We start from the raw sequence: 25,759 nt of genomic DNA, 5'->3' as shown, positions 1-25,759 counted from the left end.
GGAAGGCTGGCTTGCATAAATGTGATCCTGCCTCAGGCATCCACGGGCTACAAGATTTTGGGCAAGTCAGTGCCTTGCATGACCTAAAATGGGGCCTTTCTTGGAGCTCAGGCTGGCTGCCAGGGCACAGCCACTGCTGGGGTCCCTGCAGAGAGAGGTGGTGACCTGCACAGTGATGGCACAGGCAGGTGCTGACCCCTCGGGGAGTGGCTGAGTGTTAGATTCATAGAACAATAGAATGGCTTGGGATGGAAGGGACTTCAAAGATCATCTAGTTCCAATCCCCTTGCCATGGGCAGGGATGCTGCCTACTAGATCACGTAACCCATGGCCCCATCTAGCCTGGCCTTGAACACTGAGGGATGGGGCACCCAAAACTTCTCTGAACAACCTGTTCCTGTGCCTCATCATTGTCACTGTGAATAATTTCCTTCTAACATCTAATCCAAATCGCCTCTCTTTTAGTTTAAAACTGTTCTCCCTTGCCCTTACAATGAAATAGTATTGCACCAGGGGGGTGCCCAGCTCCGTTCTCTTTCCTCCTCCTGTGCCCGACCCCCGCCGCCCCCAGGCCGGGTCAGGTCCCTGGCTCTGCTCGGTCCATCACGCCGGCTGCCCTTACAGGAGTTGGGGAGCCGTATCCAGCCATGTCCCGACTTCTCCCCACCCAGCACCCCCGGAGTGACCGCAGCGAGCGGGGACACACTCCCGGCGGCGGCTCCGGCGTCCCAGGACACCCCCCTCCTCCCGGAGCCCCGCACCGCTGGCGGGCCCGGTGCCCGGGGCGATGCTCCCCGGTGCCCCCCCGCAGCACCGCGGGGCCGGACCTGGCGGCGGGCGGCCCCACCCCGCGCTCCCCATTGGCAGCGGCGCCCCCCGCCCCGCTCGCCGCCGCCGCCGCCGCCCCTTCTTAAGGCGCCGCGCGGCCGGACCGGCCCCGTCGGGAGCCGGGAGAGGCGCTGCCGGAGGCGGGAGGCGCGGCGGGCGGCGAGGCGGCGGTGCGGGATGCGCTCCCGCCGCCGTGGGGGCGCCGGGCGGCCCCCCTGGCCCGTGAGTAGCGGTGTGGTTTTGCTGCTCCGCGAAGTTTCCCGGGGACTCCGGAGCGGGGAGGGGCGGCTCTCAACTCCGGCGCGGTCACCGGCCCGGGGAGAAGTTGGTGGAGGGCGGAGCGGGACCGCGGGCACGTAGCCTGTCCCCGTGGCGTAGAAGGGATGCGGGGTAGTGAGCTGGGAGGGAACGGGAAGAAGGATGAGATGGGGATGGAGGGATGCTGGGCTGGGGAGGACCGTGCTCAAAAGGCTGTGCAGTGATGGGAGGTGTGTGCTGGGACTGGGGAGCGCTGGCAGGGGCAGCAGGGCGGTGAGCAGCGAGGGACGGCCCCTCTTTGTAGCGGCACTTGTGCTTGGTCGTGGCTGAGCCCATGGAGGAGCAGGGGGCAGAGGGGTCCAGCCATGTACCTGCCTGTGTGAGAAGGGGCTGGCTGTGTGCTGCTGGGCCTGAGCCCCCCAAGGACCTGGTGTCCCTTTGGGGTGAGCTCAGAGGCTAAGGTGACTGCTCATCTCCACACTGCATTAGCTGCTGCTGGCTGCCAGGTCCAGCACTGAGGAGTCCTGCATAGGAGGGACAGGCTCGCAGCAGCGAGCAGACGTCGCAGCAGGACCCAGGCTCATGGGCTTTGGCTGGAGCAGAGGCACTGCAGGGTCTGGGCTGCTTGGGACTGAGGTGCTGTGGAGGGGCACTGCTGGTATTCTGGGCAGGCCAGCTGCTGTGGAAGAGGGCTGTGTGGGACATCTCTGCCTGTCCTCTGCCCTGGCAGGTACAGCTGTGGCAGCCTGGGAATAGCAGGAATGAGAATATGATGTTATTGGGGCACATCCAACATGGTGGCATGAGGTGCTGTGATGTCACCATGTTGTCACCACTTTGGGGTGCATTTGGGGTGCAGTGAGGCCCTCGCTGCAGGATGTCAAGAAATGTCGTAGAGGTGCTGGAGGTGACTGCGGCCCGTGGTGGGATGTTGCTGCAGTGGTGGAGCATGACATCACTGGGGTGCGTGGTGTGGAGGGCAGCAATGTCACGGTGATGTGTGGGATGGGGTGGCCACAAAGGGAACTAGCACCCACCTTCCCCATGATGTAGACTAGGGGCTGGGGATGTCCATGTGTGTACAATGAGGAGGTCTGGGGACAGCATCACTTGTGGTGAGGGGTCTGGGCACAATTGCCTGCCTGTCCCATGGCTCCCTTTCCAGTCCCATCCCACCCTCCCCACTGGGGCACTCTCAGTCATGGCAATGCATGGGGTCAGATGAACCCTACGTTCTGCATCCCTGCCATGGGGCCAGCACCCTCCCCCTGTGCTGCCTGGCTGCACCCTGCATGGGTGCCTGTGACATCCTCCCAGTGCCTCTGCCCCTGCTTGGCACCTTGGCTTTGTGTCACTAGCCATACTGAGGAAGCACCCTGGGGTGACCTTGCCACCAGATGCCACAACACAAGCCAGGACATGACTCTGTTGGAACAGGATAGACTGAGGTCTGCCCTGCATACAGACAGAACCCCACAGCCCCAAACCTCAGGTGAAGCTTCATGCTGGGACTGTGGTTCTATCAACAGCATGCTGGGAATGATGAGGCCTTTCTGCATCTGACATGCAGAGCCTGAGTCTCCCTCCCTTCCCCTTCCCAAAATGTCCTGGCTCTAGACTAGACATCTCTTCCCCATGGCACCAAGCACCAGATCCACTGGGAAAAGCCTTTTGTCTCCAATCAGGAATATTGTTTCCTCCTGGAAAAGCTCCATCCAACTTGGAGGGATTTCAGCTGCAGCTGGATGAGGCAGGGGGGGTACCTGGGTAACAGTCCAGGCTCTGGGGAGTGGGAGCTGGAGTGGGGAAAGGCAGGGAGCCCTGTCAATGGCCTGGGGACAGCCACCCATTGCCTGGCTGCAGCTGCAAGTGAGGCAGCACTGCTCTGCAGCCAGGGGCTCATGTGGCAGCCCTGAACCCATATGTCCACAACGTCAGTGGCTCTCCCCCATGCTCATTTTGGCATGCCCAGAGTGGGGCTGTGGCTAAGGCTCCCCTTCCTTCACTGTCTGGCACTGCAGAGTGACAGCCAGGGACTTTCCAATCCCTGAACAACCTAATCAACCCCGTCCCCATCACATGTGTCTTGAATGAGACCCCTGCACCAGGGAAAGATCCATGCTCCTGCCCCTCAAGAGCTGCTCCAGACAGTATGGGAGGGTAATGCGGACAGGAAGAGAATAGGAGCAGCACAGGGTAGAGCTGGGGACACACACACGTCACCCCCTGAAGCTGTGCTTGGGGTACAGATGGGGTCAGATAGGAAAGGGATCAATGGTGCAATGGAATACAGGGCTCTGGGCGTTGTGGGCAGGAGGGTTAAGGTTTCCTCTGCAGAGGAGAACAGCCCCTTCCTGCCCAGCCACATGGGTCTGGAAGCTATTTAGTTGTGGTAGGGGAATCCTAGCCCCCAGAGAGCCTTGGGACCATTCCCATCCCCAGGGGAGGCAGCAGCAGGTTGTTCACAACTCAGTCAGTCTGCCAGGATCTAAATCTTGGGCACCTTCCACTCTCCAAGCTGGGCATGTGGTACCACACAGCTGCCACAGCTTCCCTGGCTTGCTGTCAGAGTCCAAAAGCGTGGGGTCATTCACTCCTGTACAGGGGGTCTGTTTCTGGTTGGGGAGGGCAGTCCTGCCCAGGGAGGTGGCACTGTAACACGAAGCACTGTCCCCTTGCAGGCCAGGTGCCCCAGCCATCCCTCCAGTTTGCAAGAGCGGGCCAGGCTACTTTTTCTCCCAGTTGGAGCGCAGGCATGTGGGTTCATGCCCATAGCCTGGGGACACAGCTCATTTCTGGGCTCTTCCCCTCTGGAGGCGACTGCCTGGCTTGGGATGAGGGGTAGCCCTACTGAGTGCCATCTTGCTCATCACCTGTGCTACAGCCAGGTCAGAGCCAGCTCCAAAATCTCTGCAGCCTTGCCAGCAGTGCTGGCAGACGCTGTCCTCCGCAGTCCAGGTTAAATGAGCCTCTCCTCCCAGTCTCCTGTTCCTCTCAGCATCTTCTCATGGCTGCATCCCTTTGCAGAAGCCTTCCCTGGCCTGGCTGGAAGGAGCTCACCCTGCACAGACGCTGGGAGGAGCAGTTCCAGCAGAATGGGGAAACTGAGGCACATGGGAGTAACCTGGTTAAAGTATCCCCATGTTCTCCCTGTGGACTTCCCCAGCTCTGGAAGACCAATTGTCAAGAAGACAAGCTCCTCAGGCCAGTGAATGCCTTCTTCCTCTGATCCTGCCAAGGGAGCAGTGATTGACATTTTGACTTACCAGGACCTTGGATGCCTGTGGCCCCTTAGGGCAGAGCGAGCTGGGCCTGAGCCCAGCTTTGTCAGCCCCCCACAGCGCTCCTGCTGCCTCCCCAGTCCCTCTAATGGGATGGGCTCCCAAGGTTGGGCTGCTGCTCAGCCCCAGCTCACTGGAGTGTGATCTTGTCCCAAGGGTGAACAGCACCCAGGACAGTCCATGCATGGGGATGCCAGAGTGACAGTGCCCAAGGGCCAGGTGGTGTGGTGCAGGCTGGGGTGCTCTGGCAAGGAGTGCAAAGAGAGAGTCTCCGATGCAAGGACAGTGGGGCTGCTTGGGCATCGTGGAGCAGAGTCTCCTCCTGGCACTGATGGGCTGTAGGTCTCTCCCAGGTGTCCAGGATGCTGGCGTTGTGCCTGCTGTCCCTGGCCTGGCTCTGCGAGGGCTCCCAGCGCAGCGAGCCCATGTTTGCAGCCGTCACCCACCGCCTTCTCCCGCCTGACTATGACAGCAATCCCACACAGCTCAACTATGGCGTGGCTGTCACTGACCTGGATGCCGATGGTGACTTCGAGATTGTGGTGGCAGGGTGAGTGGTGCACCTCATGCCTCAGTGGCAGCAGGACTGGTGGCCCTGCAGGGACAGGAATTCCTCCCTCCTCTGTGGTCTTGTGGCCAGCTGTGGGGGGGTTGTGCACAAAGGTGGGTGGGTTAGGGTCTGCATGCACCCACTAGTGACTCTGTGTGTGTGTGTGCGCCCACCAGGGTGTCGATGCCAGCTGAGTGCTTGTGTAGGACCACGTGAGTGCCCCCATCAGTCCCTGCTCTGTGGGGCGGTGGCAGCTGCCCAGCAGCCGGGGTCCTCCCTGCAGTGCACAGCCAGCGTGTCCCCAAGCCATCTCAGCTCTGCTGACAGGACTCAGCGCTCTCCGGAGATTCAGTTAATTGGCTGGAGGTTTTTTATAGTCCTTTATTGGAGTGATGGCTGGGAAGGGCTGGCAGGAGCCAGGGAAGCAGGGAGCCATGTGCTGTGCTGCCAGTGCCCAAGTGGAGCTGGACACAAAGCAGCTGCTGCCAGCCGGTCCAACCCTGGTCAGGAAGAGCAGGGACCATGGTGCAAGTTCTGAGTGTGTGCTAGCACTGCTGTGAGCTGTTACTGCAGGGTGTCTGTGTACATACCACCATCCTCACTCCTAAGGAGGCTTGCACACACAGGTGTGCCCACCTGGAGAGTGTTTTTTACCCTCACAGATGCCATCCAGCTGGATGGAGGCACTACAGTGGCAGGCAGTCAGTCTGCTGCTGCTGCTCTCAGCATCACTGAGGCAGGAAAACATGGGCAGCACTGGGAACCCTGGAGAGGTCTGGGCCACCACTCCCAGCTGTGCTGAGTCAAGAAGGCAGCTGGGGTTTTGTAAGCAGTTGTGGTGCATGTTGTATAACTTGTTTACTGGTGCATTGGGCAGGAGCGGGCGAGGAGCCAGCGGGACGCACCATGCTGAGCAGATTTGTCTTGCATGCTGGTTTCCTTGCCCTGGGAAAGCTCTGCGAGCAGGGACCTGCACCCCATCCTGTACTGCTATCTGCCTGGCCCCCCACAGCTGCCCTGCTGTTGCCAGACATGGGATGCTTGACAGGGTCCTTGACCGCCATGGACTGTGCAGGTCTCTGCAGTGTCCATCATGGGGAAAATCCAGTATCACAGCTAATGTGCCCCCAGGGATGAGACAAGGGCTTTCATTCTGTCCCCAAGCCTTGGGAAGCCAATACCCCTGCTGACATTCACAGGTACAATGGCCCCAACCTGGTGCTCAAGTATGACAAGGCACAGGGGCGGCTGGTGAACGTGGCGGAGGATGAGCGCGGCTCCCCGTACTACGCACTGCGGGACCGGCAGGGCAACGCCATTGGGGTCACAGCCTGTGACATCGATGGTGATGGCCGTGAGGAGATCTACTTCCTCAACACCAACAATGCCTTCTCTGGTGAGCCCTGCTGGCAGCCGAGCCCCAGGCTCGGGGGGAGCCCCCGGCATGGCTGCCCACGACCTTCGGTGTGTGAGGGATGTGTGCGGGCTGGAGTTAATTTCTCAGTTGAGTGGCTCCATTGATTGATGGCAGCACGGGTGGGACACTGAGCCCAGCCAGCCACTGAGTCAGCACTTCCAGCTGCCCATCGCTCTTTTCACAGCACCCCAAGTGGGACAGAAGATTCCCTTCCACCCCCAGGGCTGTCCTGCCTTGGGGACCCTGCACTGTAAATCCCAGCTGTGCAGCTGTTGTGCCCTTTGATCTCATGGCTCTCCTGTGCCTGCTGGACCAAGTCAGGTCTAAGCCTGCCCCTCTAGTGCTGTCCCTGCTCCTGGCGTGCCTGTAGTGGGAGCAAGACTTACGTGCTCCAGTCTGGCCCTGGGAATCCCCAGAGCTCCCTGGCTTGGTGCTCCAGTCCAGTTTTGCCCTGTGTCCCTGACCTCCAGGTAGCAGATCTGTCTTCCTGGTGCTCCTAATTACCCGGGCTGGCGGTGGCTGCTGGCACACCTGTCCCTAAATCAGGCTCTGCCATTGGCGCTGTCAGGAGCAGTGTAGCTCGCTGACTGTGCCTGCCACTGAATCGATTTCTTCTTTAATTTTTTTTTTTTTTTTACCTTCCTGGGGATGATCTACGGGGCTGTGCCCCATTGGAATGTATTTTAACTTAATGAGTTGATTCTTCTGTATGTCTCCCAGTGGCCCTTAAGGGTCATGGGGCTCTTGGAGCAGCACCCACCCAGCCCTATGGCACTGTAGGGGGCTGCAGGAACAGCAGATATTTGGGATGGTCTGGAAAAAGGGTACCTTTTTCACAGCCTCTCTTGCTGCAAAGCAGGGAGGAGGTGGGGTGCTGGGGCCCACTGACCTGTGCCCCCTCCTCCAGGCATGGCCACCTACACAGATAAGCTCTTCAAGCTCCGCAATGGGCGCTGGGAGGACATCCTGAGTGACGAGGTGAACCGGGACGTGGCCAGCCGCTTTGCCGGGCGTTCCGTCGCCTGCGTGGACCGGACGGTGAGCAGGCAGGGCTCTGCTTACACGGGCATCTCTGCCCCCTTCCCACTCCCAGTGCCCCTCCAGTGGCGTCCTGGGGGCCCGCTCCCCTTGCCCATCCCAGCCCAACCCCGGCTCGGGCTAGGGGTGCCCCCAGCTGCCCGTTGACTGTCAGGGCTGGCAACCCCCCCAGCTGTAGAGACTGTGGATGCCTGTCCGCATGGTTGCCACCAGCTGATAAACGTGCCTGTCGGGGTGATTTATGTTCCTGTCACCTGTTCTTTCTTCGTCCTCCTCCTCCAGCGGTTTGTTTCCAAATGATTATCGCTAAATCAGGGTGCAGCTACTGCACGGGACAAAGGGGGTGGTGGAGACTGGGAGGACCTGGCACACCGGGGATGCAGGGAGGGGGCATAACGAGCCCCGTGCCAGCACTGTGACCAGAGAGCTCCTGGAGGCAATGGGGCACATCCCTGCTCCCGGGATGCTTCTTGCCATGGGCTTTGCAGAGCTCTTGCTCAGGACACAGTAGCAGTGCCTGCTCCCACGGAGCAATAAGAGCATTCACGGCAGGCATCCTGTGGTCCCCGTGGAGATGAGTTGTGGGTGGGTGGGTGCTGAGGCGGTGCTGCCGGCTGCAGGGCTCCGGCAGGTACTCCATCTACATCGCCAACTATGCCAGCGGCAACGTGGGCCCCCATGCCCTGATTGAGATGGATGTGGCTGCCAGTGACCCTGCCCGTGGTGTCGTGGTGCTGGTGGATGTGGCCGCCCAGGCTGGCGTCAGCAAGTACACAGGTACCTGGCTGCTGTGGCCCTGCGGAGGGGACGGGGCGCTGCAGGGCAGGACGAGCGTGAGACCCCGCTGTGGCAGGGCAGTGCAGCCGGAGGTCCGTGCCACGCGTTGGGCTGCCTGACTGCCCCATCTAGTGGCAGCCCCACGGCCCGTGGAAGGGACCAGGACCATGGGATGCACGCCTGGCAGGACCCCTGTGCCCCCCATCACAGGGGCTGATCCCTCCAGAGCTCACAGCATCCACAGGGCAGGCAGCGGGGTTTGGGAACGTAGGCGTGGGGGAGAAGGGGCCCGCCTGCGCCCCATGCTGCCCCACCACCGCGGGGACCGCTGCGCGCCCCAGCGGTAAATTGTCACTAATTAGGAGTGTTGTCACCATGGCGATGGCAGTGATTAGGGTTGAGAGTGACACAAGCGGCTGCCAGGCCCAATTAGCTCCTGATGAGAGGGATTGGAGGTGGGCAAGGATGGGACACCGCGGGGGTGCGGGGGGGAGGGTGCTTCAAAGCACCAGGTGGGCAGCATTGAGGGAACATGGGGAGCACAAACTCCCGTGGGGCAGCTGTCTCCTCACCCTGGGCTGCTGTCCCCAGGAGGCCGTGGGGTGGCCGTGGGCCCCATCCTGAGCGACAGTGCCTCTGACATATTCTGTGGTAACGAGAACAGCCCCAATTTCCTCTTCCACAACTGGGGGGACGGGACATACAGGGACGTGGCAGCTGCTGTGGGTGAGTAGGGGAAGCTGGGGGGAATACCCAGACGCTGGGGACCTCAAAGCAGGGCTGGCTCTGCCTGTCCCTGCCTGCACTGGACGAGTGCAGGGGGGAGGGACAGCCCTAGGGACCCAGAGCCCCACTGACCGCTGTTCAGTGACTGAGATGCATCGGGGCATCCATCAGCGCAGGGATGCAACCCTGCGCGTGGAGGACCTGTTGGGGACGATGCAGCACATCCTAGGAGGTGTGCTGGGGACAAGGAGGCAGGGAGGGGTTCCCGTCTCCCCCTGTCCCCTTGTGGTTCCCCAGGGCTGGATGACCCCTACCAGCACGGACGCGGTGTGGCGCTGGCTGACTTCAACCGCGACGGCCGAGTGGACATCGTGTATGGCAACTGGAACGGGCCGCACCGCCTCTACCTGCAGAGTGGAGCTCCTGGGCGTGTCCGATTCCGGGTGAGGGCTGGGACCCCCCCGCACTGATGGCTCTGTCACTGAGCCACCTCGGCCAGGGGGGCTGCCTTCACTCTGAGTTGCCTTTGAGCCCCACTTCCCTGTTAGGAGGGGACCCGAAGTATGAAAGCAGGACCCGGTGTCCTGCTTCCTGTGCCTGTTGTCAGGCTATGCCCCTGCCTCATGCAGGACATCGCCACCCCCAAGTTCTCCATGCCGTCCCCCGTCCGCACCGTCATCGCAGCCGACTTCGACAATGACCAGGAGCTGGAGGTTTTCTTCAACAACATCGCTTACCGCGGCTCCTCCGCCAACCGCCTGTTCCGGTAGGAGCCCGCTGGGGAGCCTGCGCCCTGCTCTGGGAGTCGAGCAGCCCTCACAGCACAGCCAGGCTCGCAGGGCTCCTCTCCAGCAGTGCCACGGCTGGGGCTTAGCTAATAAAAGGCGTCGTGACTGAGCCCTTCCTGGCATCATTACCAGTCACTGTGATCGTGCCTGCAGCAGCCCCTGGGGTCCCCAGCACCGCTGATTAGCAGCCTTGTGGAAGCTCGTTCATGGCTCCTGTTAATTGTGGGGGTCAATTCTTCATTACTTCTGTGTGGCACCTCCTTGTCTGGTGTGTAGGGTGGTGGGAGCTGGTTGTCTACCTGATGCTTGCACCTGTGGGTGGGTAGAGGGCAGGGGTTTGGCAAGGAGTCCTTTGGAGACATCTCCAGGTTCCAGAGGGATGCAACAGATGGTGTTGCTACTCTGCAGTTCACACCCAGAAGCTCTTATGAAACTCCTGTTGCCCCTGCATGGAGTGAGGATGTGCCCACAGGCAGGAGGGGACAGTCACATCCCTCATCCACACCCTATAGCCACCAGGGCTGCCACCCCTACCATGATTCTGCAGGAGGGGACAGACATGCCCAGGAAGGTTCTGAGGACTGCAGGAGCTGGCATTAATAGCCTGTGTGTGTCCTCGGCAGGCTCATCCGCAGAGAACACTCAGACCCCATCGTGGAAGAGCTGAATCCAGGGGATGCACTGGAGCCTGAGGGACGGGGCACAGGTGGGTCCACCCCACTCTGGCAGGGGAAGTCCATCTGCCACAGCACTGCTTGGCACCTTCTATGACTGAGGATGCCCCACGCCTGGCTGAGTTATCTGCCTGTTCCCCACCAGCAGGCTGGAGCTCCCATCACCCAGGAATGGCCCCATGCTTTCTCCCTCCCCTTGTACCTAGCCAACAGTGCCACCTCCAGTACCCAGGGATGCACTCTTTGAGGGCCCCTTCCTGGGTGCCCACTCTTCAAAGCAAGCTCTGCGTTTGGGAGGCAGTCAGGCAGCTCCCTGTCACCCACAGCCCTCCAGGCGCTGCCTGTCCCCTCCACTGCACCTGATTACAGGATGCCAACCACACAGAGGCCCTTACTCCTGCACTGAAGTCACCCCATCTTCCCTTTTGTCCCTGCGTGGCCGGGACTGCTGCTGTTGCCAGGGGAAGGCCACAGCAGCGGCAAAGTCTGGTGCTGGGAGACATGGGGCCAGGCCCCAGGCACAGCATGATCCTGTCCTTGCAGGAGGTGCAGTGACAGATTTCGATGGCGATGGGATGCTGGATCTCATCCTATCCCATGGCGAGTCCATGGCACAGCCAATCTCCATCTTCAGGGGCACCCAGGTGAGTGAAGCAGAGTCCTTGTGTTGTACCCATCCCTTCTGTCCCTCCCAGCTCAGTCTCTCTGCTCCCTCCTCCCTCACAGGGAACCAGCAACAACTGGCTGCGTGTCATCCCCCGCACCCGCTTCGGGGCCTTTGCACGGGGGGCCAAAGTGGTGCTGTTCACGCGGCGCAGTGGGGCCCACCTGCGCATCATCGACGGTGGCTCTGGCTATCTCTGCGAGATGGAGCCCGTGGCGCACTTCGGACTGGGTGAGCCAGGGGGTCAAGGGGCTGCCTCCACCCCCAGCCTTCTCTGGCACTCCCCAGGGTGGGCAGGGGCCGTGTTTGCTGCCCCAGTGTCATGCAGCACAGTAATCACCCATGCCTGTCACCCTGGGTTTAGCGGGCTCCGTGCAAGGTTGTGGGCAGGGTGCCCAGCCACTGCAGCTGTGGTGCAAGGGGAAGCTGCCCCCTTCCCCAGCCCCTGCCTGCTGCTTTGCCCAGGCACTAGGGCTTTCCCTGCCCTTTAACTCTCCCCTGGTGCAGCATATCCAGAAGCCAAGCCTGTAGGGGGGCCCCTGCCCACTGGCAGGTCATCCTATTGTCCCCGTGTACACCCCTCAGTACATCCTTGTGCATGGGCTGTCAGCATGAGCAGCTGGAGCTGGGCTCAGGGAGCAAGGGAAGGCTTTGCCCCTCCCATCCCTACCACCCCGCTGGCCTCCTTTCAGCCCCTGCCCATCCCGGAGACCCTCCCTTTGATGGGCTGCCCGCCTGCAGGGCATGACGAAGCCAGCAGCCTGGAGGTGACTTGGCCGGATGGCCGCGTGGTGTCACGAGCTGTGGCGAGCAGTGAGACCAACTCTGTCCTGGAGATCCCCTACCCTCTGGATGTGGAGGAGCCACTCATGCCTGCCCCGCTGGAGGTGAGGGCTAGGTGTGGGTATAGGGCACGAGACTTTGGGGACAGGAACAAGGGGCTGGGCTCTGCTGGCTCAGTGGCTGCCCAGGGCTGATTCCTCCCCATCCCGGCGGTCTCTGCTTCTCCCCAAATGCAGTGCGGGCAGGGATTCTCCCAGCACGAGAATGGACGCTGTGTAGGTGAGTGGCTGCTGGAGGCACAGGTGTGCCTGTACCCAGGATGCTGTAGCATAGCCCCTTGGGGGACACTCTGAGACTGGGAGGTGGCTGCCTGCCACATGGCTCAGTGCCAGGTACAGCTGCCTGCCTGGCGCATGGCCTGGGAATGGGACAGCAGTACAGCTCCAGAGGGACACCATGGTGTCACAGGGAGCAGTGAGAGCACAGTGCTGGGGCAGGAGGCATGGCTGGCATGTGGCAGGCTTTGTGCTGCAGCCATGAGCGATGGAGGGGCAGCAGGGATGCAGCAGGGTGGCTGTGGCCATGCTGTGAGCCTCCTGGGCAGAGGCATGGTTTATGCATGGCTACCACTGGGGTGACTATCCAGTATACGGAGGAAACTGGATGGGCTGGCAGCCCTGAGCTCCCTGCCCAGACGTCTCACACTGAGGACGCTCTTGCAGACACAAATGAGTGCACTGAGTTCCCCTTCATCTGTCCCCGGGACAAGCCCATCTGCATCAACACCTATGGTGGGTACCGCTGCCGCAGCAACAAGCGCTGCAGCCGGGGCTTTGAGCCAAATGAGGATGGCACAGCTTGCGTGGGTGAGTGATAGCTGGGACACCCTGACCCCATGCCAGCTGGCATCAACCCCAAAGCACCACCCTGGGATGCTGTTGCACCCCTGACAAAGGCCAGGCCACAGCCTGCAACCTGTCAGGTGGTTCTGTGTCTGTTTATCTGTGCCTCCCACTGAGCTGCCACTGATTCCCCTTCCCTTTCTCTTTTTCTCTCTTGTTCCTTCTCTCCTCTGTGCAGCTCAAGTGGCCTTTTTCGGGGGATACCCCTCTACTGGGAGCTGGCCTGGGCCCCCCCACACTGCCCTCCTGCCTCTAGTCCTCGGACTCTGCCTTTGCCTCTATGCACTTTAATCCCTGCCCGTGCCAGAGCAGCCTGGGCAGAAGGATGGGCTGGCCTCTGCCTGTCTCTCTTTTTCTCTTTCTGTCCATGTTGAACCACCCTAGAAGTGCCAGCTGGGATATACTGGGGTGACCTGCCGTGGGATGGGCACAGACCTGGCTGTCCCATGCACCATCTCTGGGAAAGCAGCCCTGGGGCAGCCTGGCAGTGCCCCTTCCCCCGCACCCCACTGCCCCAGTGCTGTTCCTGCCACGCTGGCACCTCCTTGGTGGTCGCTTGTTCTGTCACCTCAATACCGTACCATGTGCCTGCTGGTTTGGCCTGTGACGTGCGTGCTTTGCCTGCCCCCTCCTCGGTGATGGGAACCACCTCCCCAGCCCTGGCAGAGGAGGGTCTTCCCAGCCCTGCAGGGGCAGGCAGGACCCTCCTGGTCTGTTTTTTAACGTATTGACCCTACTGTTTGGAGTCAGACCCTGCTTAGTCCCAACAGTCTTCCAGCCCCCCTCCCAGAGAACCCCCAATAAACTTATGTCCCATCTATTAAGCTGGTCTGCTGAGCTCTGCAGGGCAGGGCTCTGCTTGTGCTTCTGCCCACCCTGCCCTGGGGCTGCATGAGGAAGGAGCCCAGGATGGGGAGCACCCCCAGCCTGCCCCAGCTCTTCCCACCCCAGGGCTGGGAGCTGGCTGGAGGATGATGGTGGCCCTGGCCCAGCTCTGCACTGGGGCCTCAGCCAAATGTGCAGCTCTGGAGGCGCTGGGGTGCAGCAAGCAGCCCTGCCTGCGCCCCAGCAACAGGGCTGTACTGTTCTCTTCCCCACCACCAGACATCGATGAGTGTGCTCAGGGCTTGCACAACTGCAGCCAGCTCTGCCTTAACACCCCTGGGGCCCACACCTGCCTCTGCTACCCAGGCTTCCGTCCCCTTGATCCGGCTGCCAGCCGGTGCCTGGGTGAGTACCTGCAGTGCCCAGCCACCTGCCGCTGCGGGGTGCTGCCAGGCTGCCCTGGCAGCAGAGATGCTCAGGGGTGCCCAGCTGTGCTCGCAGCCCTAGTGCTGGGGGGAAGGATGGACAGACTGTGGTTGTGCAGGAGTTGGTGGAATAAGGAGACATCTGCCACCCAGCAGCCTTGGGACCAAGCAGTGGCAGGATCACCTGCCTTTGTGTCCCAGGTTCACCCAGCCCTGGAGCTGCCCCCCTCATGTCCTCTCCATCCCTTGCCCTGCCCATGCCAGACAATCCCAGCTCTGACGTTTTCCCCTTCTTTCCCAGACATAGATGAGTGCCAGGCACAGCCTGGCCCCTGCGAACATATCTGCCACAACAGCCATGGCTCCTTCCACTGCCACTGTCACCACGGCTTCTCCCTGGGTGCTGGTGGACGCTGCTGGCGTCCCAATTAGCCTGCTCTGGTACAGCCAGGTGTTCCCTGCTTCCCCCCAGCACTGTGCCAACTGAATAAACCCTTTCCTGCACTGTATTCCTTGTGTGTCCCTGGCCCAGGGCCACATGACTGCTACACAGGCCTGACCCTACTCCCTGAGACTGCCCCCTCCAGCCCATCATCCCCCTTCCCCCATGCTCACCTTGGTGGGGCTCTGTGCAACCCAGCATGAAAAGGGATGCCCACCCTGATTCTGTGCCCCCACAGCATTGTCCCACTCACCTCTCCAACACAAGAAGATGCAGGGCAGGCAGTGGGGGAAGAAGCATGGGGTTTATTGAGGAAGGTCTCCATGCAGGGGGGGCTCTAGCAGGAACGTTGAGGCCAGGGCCACCCCACACACACGTCATGACCAAGCCAAAAGGAGTCCTACAGGTGCGAGTCCTCCCTCCAGATCCCCAGGAGAGAAATGCCAGCTCGGTTCAGCCCTGCACCCAGATAGGAATTCTTCTCCTCAGGGTGCTGGATGTGACAGGGACCCTCCTATTTCCCCTTACCTGACCCTGGACCATGAACCCCTACACCTTGCAGCCAGGCCCAGGTGCCTCTCGAGGTCCCCTCTTACAGGCCAGGCTGAGAATTGGGGTGCTGGTGGCAGATGCATGCAGGACACGTGGGCAGGGGAGGGCTCAGCAGTGAGAGAGGAAGGGTCCTTGTGGAGCTGCTCCACTGGGCACCCTCCCTGCGTTAGGGCAGGTCATGGGGCAGAGGAGGCAGGGGGCTGCTGGCAGCCAGGTACAGGCAAGCTCTGCCAGGACTGGGCAGGGAGCTTGCCTCACCCATGCCACAGCTCAGCCTCAACTATGCTGGGCCATGAATGAGCCCAGGGCCCATGGCACAGGGGCAGCATCATGCCCAGCACTGCACCTCCCTGCCCTGCACACTGGGCTGAAGAAATTCCTGGGTCCAGCTGGGGCTGGCAGCAGGTCATGCAGGGAGCAGAAGCAAGTGCCCAGTGTCATGGCAGTGCTGAAGGATGCTGCTGGCAAAGATGCCGTGCCAGATGGGGGAGGGGGCCCGGGGAGCAGCAATGGGGCAGTGTGTGGGGTGGAGCCGGGGTGAATGCATGGTCCATCATGCAGAAGAAGTGGCACCAGTGCTCTGCCAGGCCCCCTGAACAGTGGACAAGCAGCAGCTGAGCCCACACCACAGCACCAAGAGCAGAGTGCCCCAAGGATTGGGTGCAGCAAATGCTGTCAGTGTCTGTGGGCGTGGGGCTAAGTGTGCGTCCCTCGCCTAGCAATGCCTGAGGCTTTGCCAGTCCCAGTGCTCCCCAGTGCATGGCGACAGGGACACTGCCAGCTGGGACTGCCCGTAGCAGGGCAAGCTCCTTTCGCTTGGGGCAGGGGCAGTAGCACCAAGCACATGGAGGGCTGTAGGAGCCCCTTGGCAACAGTTTGGCTCAGTGGGAAGCACCTGGGATGCCCCAGCACCAGTCCGTGCCCACAGCGGGTCCGAGCAGGGGCAGACCCACTGCGGGGGACAAAGAGCAGACGGGGGTGGGCAGCCCCACCGGGTAGCCCCGGCCTCCCCCTCCTGCTCTCCCTGGGCTCAGAAGCGGGTGCTCTGGTAGTGCAGCCTGCGGAGCTCGGAGAGGCCACTGTCCCGGCAGTACGAGTCCCTGCAGGGACTCCCTGCCAGTCACCGGCCCCCCGCCCCGCCCCCGCCGCTGCTGCTGCTGGAGCTGCCGCTGCTGGAGCTGCCACTGCTGCACCGGTCCTCGTAGATGGAGATCTCGATCTGGGCCCTGCTAAGGATCATCAGTGACATGTGCCAGCCCAATTGCCCAGCACCCATGCCCGGTCTCCCTTCACCCCTTGCCATCCCCCAAGCACCCCGCTGCCCAAAGGATACGACCCTCATGCCACGCTCCAGGGGGTCAGTGAGCAGCAGCCCCCGTGGCGCATAGATCTTCTCATTCTGGTCCTGGATGTACTTGGAGATCTTCTTCAGGACCTGTCAGCACAGGGAGGGACACTCAGGGCCTGCCAGCATTGCTGTCTGCTCTGGCCTCCAGTCCCATGCTGCCTATGACACCCCTGTGCCCACTGCCAGCTGTGCCCATCCCTGAGCCCTCCCCTGCACCTCAGCACCTTCTCATAATGTGTCTCCATGCAGAGAAAGATGAAATAGGCAGTGGCACAGGCGAGGCACCCCTCGAGGTATGAGCTGCCCCCGATCTTCTCCGCCTCAGCATAGAAGCCGTTTAGGGTTTTCACGGTTTCCTCAAAAAGTTGCCGTTCAATCTAGGACAGAAACCAAGGTGAAGAGGAGTCTGGCCAGGGACAGGCTCCCTGCATTGCCTTGTCCCCATTCCTGAGGGGACTTGGAGAGCACTTAACCCTCTCCTCCCTGCCCAGTTGATGCCTCGAATTGCAGGCCCGTGCCCACCTCCCACCCATACCAAGACCTACTGAGCCTGCAGCCTTCACCAGAGCCTCCCAGTCCCCAGGAACACCAAAGTTCTTGCACACCAGCCAAGGCAGCTGTGATTTCATGCACCCAGCAGCATTGGCTGGCCCAGGGCCATACAATACCCCATGAGTCTCCACACCTTCAGACCCTTCTTCCTTCTGAGCTTCCATAGGGCACTGCCATAGGGCACCCCCCTACCCTGACAATCTGTCAGACTCCCTACCCGGCTCTCCAGCTCAGGGGGAAACTTTGTCTGGAACTGGCATGTGGTCCCGTCACTGTAATCCCGCTGCACGAAGACCTTGGTGGCCAGGGACGCGCTGCGCCGCAGCTCCTGCAGGCTGTGCACCTGGGGGCAAAGGGTGAGAGAGGGGCTAAAGCCAGGGGTGCTGGGCATCCCTGCCGGAGGGCTGGAGGCCTGGGGAGCAGCGCCATTCCCCAGTGTCAGGGGCTGCAGGCTCACACAGCCCGGGGCAGGGGGCCCCTTGCACAGGCTGTGTCATGCCATGAGCACAGCTTGGCGCTGGAGATGTGAGGCCGGGGGTGAGGGGAGGACGGTGGCAAGGGGAGGATGCTGTGGCACCCCCCTGCTCGGAGTGAGGGTGAGTGCGTGTGCTCTCGCCCCGGGCTGGTGTCTGGGCTCACCCCCAGTGGCTCCTGCATGCAAGAGCCACAGCCCGGGGAAGGGACAGCCCCCTGTCCCCAGCAGCGCCCCAGCACACAGCCAACCCAACAGCTCCCAGGCGGGAGGATGGGAGCAAGCCGAGCAGGAGCAGGGACTGGGCAGCGGGGCTGCAACAGTGGCACAGCAGGTGGGCAGGCTGCAGTGGGGCATCTTCATGAAAAGCACTGGCAGCCCCGGCAGCAGGCGCTAAACCCTGACTCCCCAGGGGGTGTGAGAGCCCGTGCCAGCCCCCGAGCTCCAGGTTGTGGGGCAGCTTTGGTGGCTGGAGAAGGGGATGGGAGGGCCAGGTTGTGCCAAGGGCGGGCATTAGGCCCCTCCCTGCGCTTCCCCTGGGTGACATGGGGCTACTCCCTGCTCTGTGCCCCACAGACCGCCTGACGCTGTCCCGCGTCCGACCCACGGCATCTGGGAGAGGAATCCCCAGTCCCACATCCCAACCCAGACACACGCTCCTCCCTTCACCAAAGGCACCCTGCAGCCACCCTGCACCCCCACACCCCTTCAAGCACCCCACCGGCCTTTCTGTGCACACGGAGCCCTCGCAGCGCCCAGCCCCGCACTCCTGTCCCCACGGACCCCAGCTCCACGCTGTCCTCCCGCCCCAGCGCACCCCACGCGGACGGAGCCCTGTCCCCGCCGCGCCCAGGCAGCGCAGGGCGGGGGAGCTCCGTCGCAGCCCGGCCCGGGGGTGCCGCCGCCGAGGTGCCCCCGCCGTGCCGCCCGCACCCACCTCCGTGGCCATGACGCGGCGGGCACCGGGCCGGGCTGTGCCGTGCCGTGCCGGGGGGACCGGACCCGACCGGACCGGACCGGACCGGCGCCGTCTCCGGGGCCGTGCGGAGCCGCGCGGGGCCGGGCGCTGTCCGCGGTGCTGCCGAGCCGGGAGGCGGAGGCGGGCCCGGCCGCCCCGTGTGCGCAGCCGCCCGGTCCGCGCGGCCCGCCCCGAGGCACCGCGGATGGGCGCCTGCCGCCACCGGCACGGAGCCCCTGGAGGACGCGGCCCCGTTGCTGCGGACGGCGGTACCGGCTGCCCCGGGGCGGGCCCCGGAGAGGGGCTGCGAGGGAGGGCTGCTGCCGTGCGTCCCGGGGGTCTGGCACGGCGAGTGCCGCAGCCCGGACACCTTTGGGATGCGGCTGTAGGTCCCTGGGGAGAAACTTGGCTGCCGAGGGCGTGCTGCCGGAGGTAACAGAGGGTCTGAGCGGCCGTGGGGATGGCTCGGCAGGGATTTGGGGAGTCGACCGTGGGGCTGGCAGACCGCCGTGCTAAGGGGCCTCGTCTGAAGCTGTTTGTTTTCGAAGGAGTTGCAGCTGGTGCTGCGATCAGAGCACGGGCAAACATCAAAGAGCAGAGCTAACGAATTCCCTGTTATCTCTGCCCATTGACAGCTCAATTAGAGCCGGAGAAATGCCAAACGGGGGGGAACAGAGGCTCTCCCGAGAGGCGAAGAAGGGGGCCTCCCAGCTGGGGCTGTGGTGGGGCGAGGGATGCAGTAGCTGGGCACAGGGCCCTCAGCAGGCAGGAGAGCAGCCAGCGCTGCCCTCAACACCTGGGCAATGCTGGAGGCAGAGCGGGGCCCTGCCGGAACGTCTGCTCTGTCAGCGAACACGGCTAACACAGCTAAAATGCAGCTGACACAGCTAACACACATCTACCACACAGTTAACACAGCTAACACACACAGCTAACACACACAGCTAACACAGCTAACACACACAGCTAACACACAGCTAACACACACAGCTAACACAGCTCACACACAGCTAACACAGCTAACACAGCTAACACACAGCTAACACAGCTCACACACAGCTAACACAGCTAACACACAGCTAACACACACAGCTAACACACACAGCTAACACAGCTAACACACACAGCTAACACACAGCTAACACACAGAGCTAACACAGCTCACACACAGCTAACACAGCTAACACACACAACACAGCTCACACACAGCTAACACACATCTACCACACAGTTAACACAGCTAACACACACAGCTAACACAGCTAACACAGCTAACACACACAGCTAACACAGCTCACGCACAGCTAACACACACAACACAGCTCACACACAGCTAACACACAGCTAACACACACAGCTAACACAGCTCACACACAGCTTACACAGCTTACACACACAGCTAACACACACAGCTAACACACACAGCTAACACACAGCTAACACAGCTCACACACAGCTTACACACACAGCTAACACAGCTCACACAGAGCTTACACACACAGCTAACACACACAGCTAACACACAGCTAACACAGCTCACACACAGCTTACACACACAGCTAACACAGCTCACACAGAGCTTACACACACAGCTAACACACACAGCTAACACACAGCTAACACACAGCTAACACAGCTCACACACAGCTTACACACACAGCTAACACAGCTCACACAGAGCTTACACACACAGCTAACACACACAGCTAACACACAGCTAACACACAGCTAACACAGCTCACACACAGCTTACACACACAGCTAACACACACAGCTCACACACAGCTAACAGACAGCTAACAGACACAGCTAACAGACACAACACACACACAGCTAACACAGCTCACACACAGCTAACACAGCTAACACACACAGCTAACAGCTCACACACAGCTAACACACAGCTAACACAGCTCACACACACAGGTGACACAGCTAACACACACAGCTAACACAGTGAACGCAGCTAACACAGCACAGCCTGCTGCCTGTAGCACAGGGGTAGCTCTGTCTGACTCCTGCTCCCTGCCATGAGCACCAGCCCAGGCTTTGGGCAGAGCAAATGGAGGTAGGGCCCTGGGGTGGTTGGTGGGCAGCCCCCTTTGTCTGGAGCATGGCAGGGTTTGTGACCAAGGGACCAAAGGACACGTGCAGTCAGGGACCCCAGTTGGAGGGCTCGTGTTCCTCACAGACACAAAGCCATGGATCCCATGGCTTTTGGGGAAAGCTGCTGCTCCCATGGTTCAGAACACACTGCAGAGCAGTGAGGTACACCCTGCTCTGACAGTGCCACAAAACCAAAGAACGCCCCTTGAGAGGGTGGTGTGTGAAGTCTCCCATGCACCCAAACACGTGCATGCACACTGGCACAGGCACTCGTGCATGCACTCGGATGCCCACATCTGCCTGCGCACCCCATGCACCCCAGGCACACGCCCAGGTGCACATGCCATGTACTCACACACCTAAGCCTGTCCTCAGATGTCCCCAAACCCAGACCCTGCATCCCATCTCCTTCCCGTGCTGCATGCCACTGCCACGTCAGTGCTCGCCTGCCCGCCTGGCAGGTCCTGCCGGTTGCCATGGCAATACTGTGCCTGCCAGGAGATGAAGTTTGCTGTTCTATGCTGCAGTGAGGGGCCGAGAGCAGCGGGGGGATCAGCTCCCCCTACCACCCCAGGCTCTGCCCATCATCCTGCATCCTGTAGTGTTGCCCCAGGGTCGTCTCTTCTGGCTACACAAACAGAGCCCAGCACAGGACCCTCAGTTCTGGCCTCCATATGCCTCACAGGCCATGGACCTGGTGTCTGCATGTGTTGAGGAGTATCCTTTGGTGGGACATCACCCCACCACAGGGAGCCACCTTCTGCCAGCCATACTCCCCAGGACCAAGTCTTGTCCAGTGGCAAGCAGGACACGGACCTGTCCCAAAGCATTCCCCATCACCACAAAGAACCTGGCCCCACCTGTAGTGCCTGCAGACCCTGGCATCTCCAGAGCTCACTGGGGTCTGCCAGCTCCCCGGTGCAGGGTGTGGCGTCATGGGCTTTCCAGTTTCAGCCAGAGCAGGGACAGACCCTGCTGGTTTCCGTGCAGAAGGAGCAGGCTGGTGTTATGCCACGCCACGCCACGCTGCGCTATGGCTTCCAGCAGGGCAGGTCAGAGGTGGAGGGGGCTGGCATAGCCAATGGAATCCCAGGCAGTAGGAGCAGGGACAGCAGCAGCTCGGGGCAGCCCCAATGTGCAGCATGGCCCTGCTCCCCTCCCCAGACCCCTGCACTGTGAGGGAGACTGATGCCATGATGATTTTTTGCCTTTTCTTTTTATATACCTTTTATGTATTCTCAGTATCCTTAACATACATACTTAGAATTCTTTAAACCTACTATCTTAGCATAGTCCTAATATTCTACTAAGCCAAAAAAACAAACATCCTAAATCTCACAATTAAAAACCAAAAAACCTTACACTATCTTAAAAAATCAAAATCCTCTCTAAAACATATCCTATAAACTAAAATTAAACCCATCTGAAAAAAAAATACTTTAGAATAAAGAAATGTCACACCATTCATTTAAACCTCTCATTAAAACATCTTTGTCAAATATACTAATTTACAAAGTCTTTAAAATTATATACACAATATAACATAAATACACATTTCAACGTATTCTACCTTAACGAACTGTTACACCATAAAAATCCTTATTAAAAACCCAAATAAAAACCCTTTTATCCTTTAACTGTATCTAACTCTTAATTCTAAAATCAGGAAAAAGGCATCAGGACTGGCAGGGCTCTGACACTTCTGCTCCATCTGCTCAGCCCAAAGGGGTGATTTTTCAGGCTGCCCAGAAGCAGGGATGGGCATGGCTGGTGCGAGAGCTGCCTTTACTCCTCTGCCTGGCTCTTCCTTTGCACCTGGAGTGAGGCAGCTCTGACCTGTCTTGCAGACAGACCCCGCAGATATCTGCCCCAGGCCCTGGCTGACCTCCCAGAGACCCTGCCCCTGGCCCCATGGGACAGACATGGGGTACACTTGGTACCCCTATGGCCAGCCCTCAACAGACAGTGTGCCTGTGCCCATCACACCACAGCAGGCATGGCCCAGCAGTGCCCCTGCTCCAACCCCTGCGCTTGGCTCCCAGACCGGGACCAGGGGGTGTCCCTGCTGTGTCCCTGGTGCCGCACCTCATCCCAGCATCTCAACCCTCCCTCCAGTACAAGAAGGATGATCAGGGGCCATGGAGGACAGCTGGAGCCCTGCAACCAGCCTGGGATCAACTCCTGGGGCTGCATCCTGCACCCACTGCCTGTCAGAGCTGTCAGCAGCTCCAGCTCTGCTTCAAAGGGGCCACAGAAGGGCCTGGCAGCTGTTTCTCCCAGCACTGGAAGTGCTTTCATAATGGTGGGGAGCATGAGCTCACCATCCCAAGTGAGGACAACGGTGACATTTGGGAGGCACAAACACAGCGTGATTCACTGATAACCTTTCCTGAGAGATCCCAGGTGTGTGCGCCTGGGAGGGAAGAGGGACGGGGACGTGGGGCCCACACTGTGAGCCTCTGGAAAACAGCTCCAAATGCCCCAGCCTGCCCCTTCACGCAGGATGTGGAGAGTGCCCCAAACTGGGGCCACTGACCCTAGAGACTGGGCACCCTAAGCGTGGACACTCCTCTGTGGCACCTCAGTCCAGCTGCGTCCATCTGAAGGGGTGGCTCTAGGGCCCCCATTGCACTGGGAGCCCCCACAGAGGGTGGAGGCAGCCCCCCAGCACATCCCACGGGGGTTCACAGGAGCTGGGAGACAGCATCCTCCTGCACACAGGCAAGCAGAGGAGGATGTGGTTTCAGAGCAAGGTGCCAAGGTCTGGCATTAGCAAAGGTGCCAGCTGGGAGCAGGGACTGTGCGAGGATTGCTCCCATACCGCGGAAGGGCTGTGGTGGGAGCAGACGTGGTGGGGCGGAGAGGGACAAACAGCACTGCAGAGAAGGTCCCCACGCATGGCGGCATGCTGTGAGGGAAAGGGACTCTTCCTCAGAGGATCCCCACATGCGACATGCCCCCTCCCTGCCCTGCTGAGCAGGACCAAACGCCGGGGGCCAGGATCGGGGCGTCCGGCCGCGAACAGGGAGGGTCTGTGTGCAAGCTGGCAGGAACTGGGCAGGGCCAGGAGGTGCTGGGTGGGGGCTGGGAGGGCGCCAGGGCAGCCTCGGCTCCGCAGCTGGGCCGGGAGCGCTGCCAGCACATTCCTGGGGCTGCCGGACAGCGGGAGTGTGTGTGGGCGCAGGGCAAGTGCACGGCAGTTGCTGACCCTCCCCACTGCCCACCCCGATGGTCTCACATTGCCCCCGGGCAACCTCGACCCCACGGTGGCCCCAGTCATGCCCCAACCTCCTGCGGCCTCTCCCAGGCAGGACCACCCCCCCGGAGCCGTGCTGCCAGCCCAGCACTGCCGCGCAGCCGGGGTGCTCTCTCCTGGGAGCCGCTGGACGCCGTGGGACACGTGTCCCTGCACGGACAGTCCCAGCGTGCCAGCCCCTCCTGAGGCTCTCTGCATGGCCAGCCGCAGTGCGCTATCCCTCTCCCAAAGGCCCCTGCTCCACACTGGGTGCAGCCCATGCCCAGCACTGTTGCAGCCCAGGAACCAGTGGGACAGGAAGGATGAAAGGATAGGAAAAGAGGAGGATGAGAGGGAGCCCACCCAGCCCGCTCAGCCCATCCACCCAGACCCAGGAGATGCATCTCTGCTGACAGAAACAAGGTCGGTAGTACCCAAAGCTGCGGCAGGAGAGTGGGACACAAGGATGGAAGGAAGTGGCCGGAACCCTGCTCAGCTTCTCATTTCTCGGGAGCCTCCTACTGCCCTGGCTCAGCTCTGCTCTGTGCTACAACCAGGCACGGGTCCTCCACAGGGAGGGTCCGAAATGTTGAGGGAGCACCCCCAGGAGATGTGCTCTTACCATGCCACCCTGGCTGGCTGTCCCTGAGGTCTCCACCGCAGAGGTGGCAGTCCCCATGGCCCCGCTTCTGGTCTCACTGCTGTGACAAGTGGCACAAGCAGTGACACAAGAGGTGGCACAGCCAGCTTTCTGGAGTGACAGGAGCAGGTGTCAGTCTCACAGACAGTTGCATGGGTGCAGAACAGGGATGTGGGCCCTGGAGCAGCCTGCACAGACAAGACGCAGGGAAGGGTGCCAGCTCCAGCTGTCTTGGGTCCATCCCCTTCTCTGGGGTACAGCCCAGATCTACGTTCCCTGGGGCATCCTGAGTGGGAAAGGGTTAAGGAAGCAGTGCGAGTGCAGCAGGGACTCCCCAGAGCATAGGCACAGTCTCAGCTCGGAGATAAGGCTGCCAGGACACCCCACAGGGAGGAGCAGGGGACAGACACCACTCTTCTGGGGCCAGCCCTGCAGCACGGCCAGGAGGTGACTCCAGGCTCCAATGAAGGCATCATTACAGACAAAGGGACTGGGTCAGCTGGCAGGGAGACCCTTCCTCAGCCCCAGCCTCGCCAGCCCTCTCACCTGCATCTGGTGGGGTGCCAGCTGCCCCGGAGTGCTCAGCACCCCCAAGACCTTCCTGGGAGGGACTGGGGAGGTAGACACCAGACTGGGCTGTGGGACAGGGCAGGCTGAGAGCCAGGAACAGGTCCATGGTCAAGAGCAGGACAGTGCTGGCAGTGCCACGGGAACAGCCCAGGGACGTGGCACACCCGTGACCATGCTCAGCATCCACACGCTGGCAGCTCCACCCTGCACACCCAGCCTCCCTCTGCCTCCACCTCCCCATTCCTGCTCCCAGGCCTCACCAGCCCCTTCCCAGCCCAGTTCCCAAGGCAATTACACCCTGCCCAAACCCATCCATCACGGATTAGCTATTTTCTATCAGCATTTATCTCCAGACAATCTTAGTCCTGCCGTGACAGCCTGATGCCTCCATCACCCTCCCTCCTGCTACCAGGCAGCCCTGATAACAGGCTGCTGTATCTTATCGGGCTCCCTGGCAGTTACACATTAATGGTGCCATCTCCGGGGCTTGGTTGGGGTGGGATGAACCCAGCCCATCCTCGGGCTGGAGCAAGCATCACTGGCTGATGCAGTGGTGGGTGCTGAGCCCAGCACAGAGGGCATGGGCAGGGCAGGCAGGCTATAGGTAAAGGCAGGTTGTGCAGCTGAGGTTCCCAGCATTGCCCTGAAGCAGATGGACCCCGCCAGGGCTGGGGGGACAGTCCCTGCCCCCAGCCCAGGGCAAAGAGCAGCTGCTATCACTGCCTGCACTGGACTGTTTGCTCTATCGCCCATTAACAGAGGTGCCTTATCCGGTGGGCAGGGGCCAGCGGCAGCCCAAAGCCCGTTGGCCAGGCAGGGGCATCGATTATAGGAAAGGGAGGGGTGCCCCAGATAACCCCTGGAGACAAATGGATTTCTAATGGGGTCTTAAGACTTGCACCCCTCATCTCCAAGGGAATGGGGGAATGTTGTCTGGGCAGGACCCTC

The 25,759-nt window shown here is 60.9% G+C and overlaps 2 protein-coding genes across 8 annotated transcripts; one reads left to right on the top strand and one right to left on the bottom strand.

Moving 5' to 3' along the window:
• The first annotated feature begins 984 nt into the window (after positions 1–984).
• CRTAC1 (cartilage acidic protein 1) lies at positions 985–14,445 on the top strand. 6 transcript variants are annotated; one of them, XM_032116719.1, is made up of 16 exons: positions 985–1,050; positions 4,721–4,917; positions 6,117–6,313; positions 7,242–7,372; positions 7,993–8,149; positions 8,741–8,875; positions 9,173–9,318; positions 9,505–9,641; positions 10,287–10,369; positions 10,881–10,981; positions 11,064–11,232; positions 11,743–11,888; positions 12,021–12,063; positions 12,507–12,650; positions 13,791–13,916; positions 14,238–14,445. In XM_032116719.1, the coding sequence occupies exons 1-16, from the start codon at positions 1,006–1,008 to the stop codon at positions 14,366–14,368; spliced, it is 2,088 nt and encodes a 695-aa protein (XP_031972610.1). In that variant the 5' UTR covers positions 985–1,005; the 3' UTR covers positions 14,369–14,445. The 6 variants fall into 6 exon arrangements, with proteins under 6 accessions (XP_031972610.1, XP_031972611.1, XP_031972612.1 ...); XM_032116720.1 differs by having other exon boundaries at positions 4,710–4,917; XM_032116721.1 differs by lacking the exon at positions 8,741–8,875.
• A 217-nt stretch (positions 14,446–14,662) lies between these two features.
• On the bottom strand, positions 14,663–24,295 carry GOLGA7B (golgin A7 family member B). Of its 2 annotated transcripts, none has more exons than XM_032116727.1 (5): positions 24,224–24,295; positions 17,048–17,173; positions 16,503–16,655; positions 16,264–16,365; positions 14,663–16,149 (listed from the first exon to the last, which is right to left on the bottom strand). In XM_032116727.1, exons 1-5 carry the CDS (start codon positions 24,278–24,280, stop codon positions 16,051–16,053), a joined length of 537 nt encoding a protein of 178 aa, XP_031972618.1. In that variant the 5' UTR covers positions 24,281–24,295; the 3' UTR covers positions 14,663–16,050. The 2 variants fall into 2 exon arrangements, with proteins under 2 accessions (XP_031972618.1, XP_031972616.1); XM_032116725.1 differs by lacking the exon at positions 24,224–24,295 and adding an exon at positions 18,240–18,351.
• Positions 24,296–25,759: the final 1,464 nt, after the last annotated feature.

This window comes from Corvus moneduloides, chromosome 8, assembly GCF_009650955.1.
Source record: "Corvus moneduloides isolate bCorMon1 chromosome 8, bCorMon1.pri, whole genome shotgun sequence".
Lineage (NCBI taxonomy): Eukaryota > Metazoa > Chordata > Aves > Passeriformes > Corvidae > Corvus > Corvus moneduloides.
This window is presented reverse-complemented; position numbering and strand designations above follow the sequence as displayed.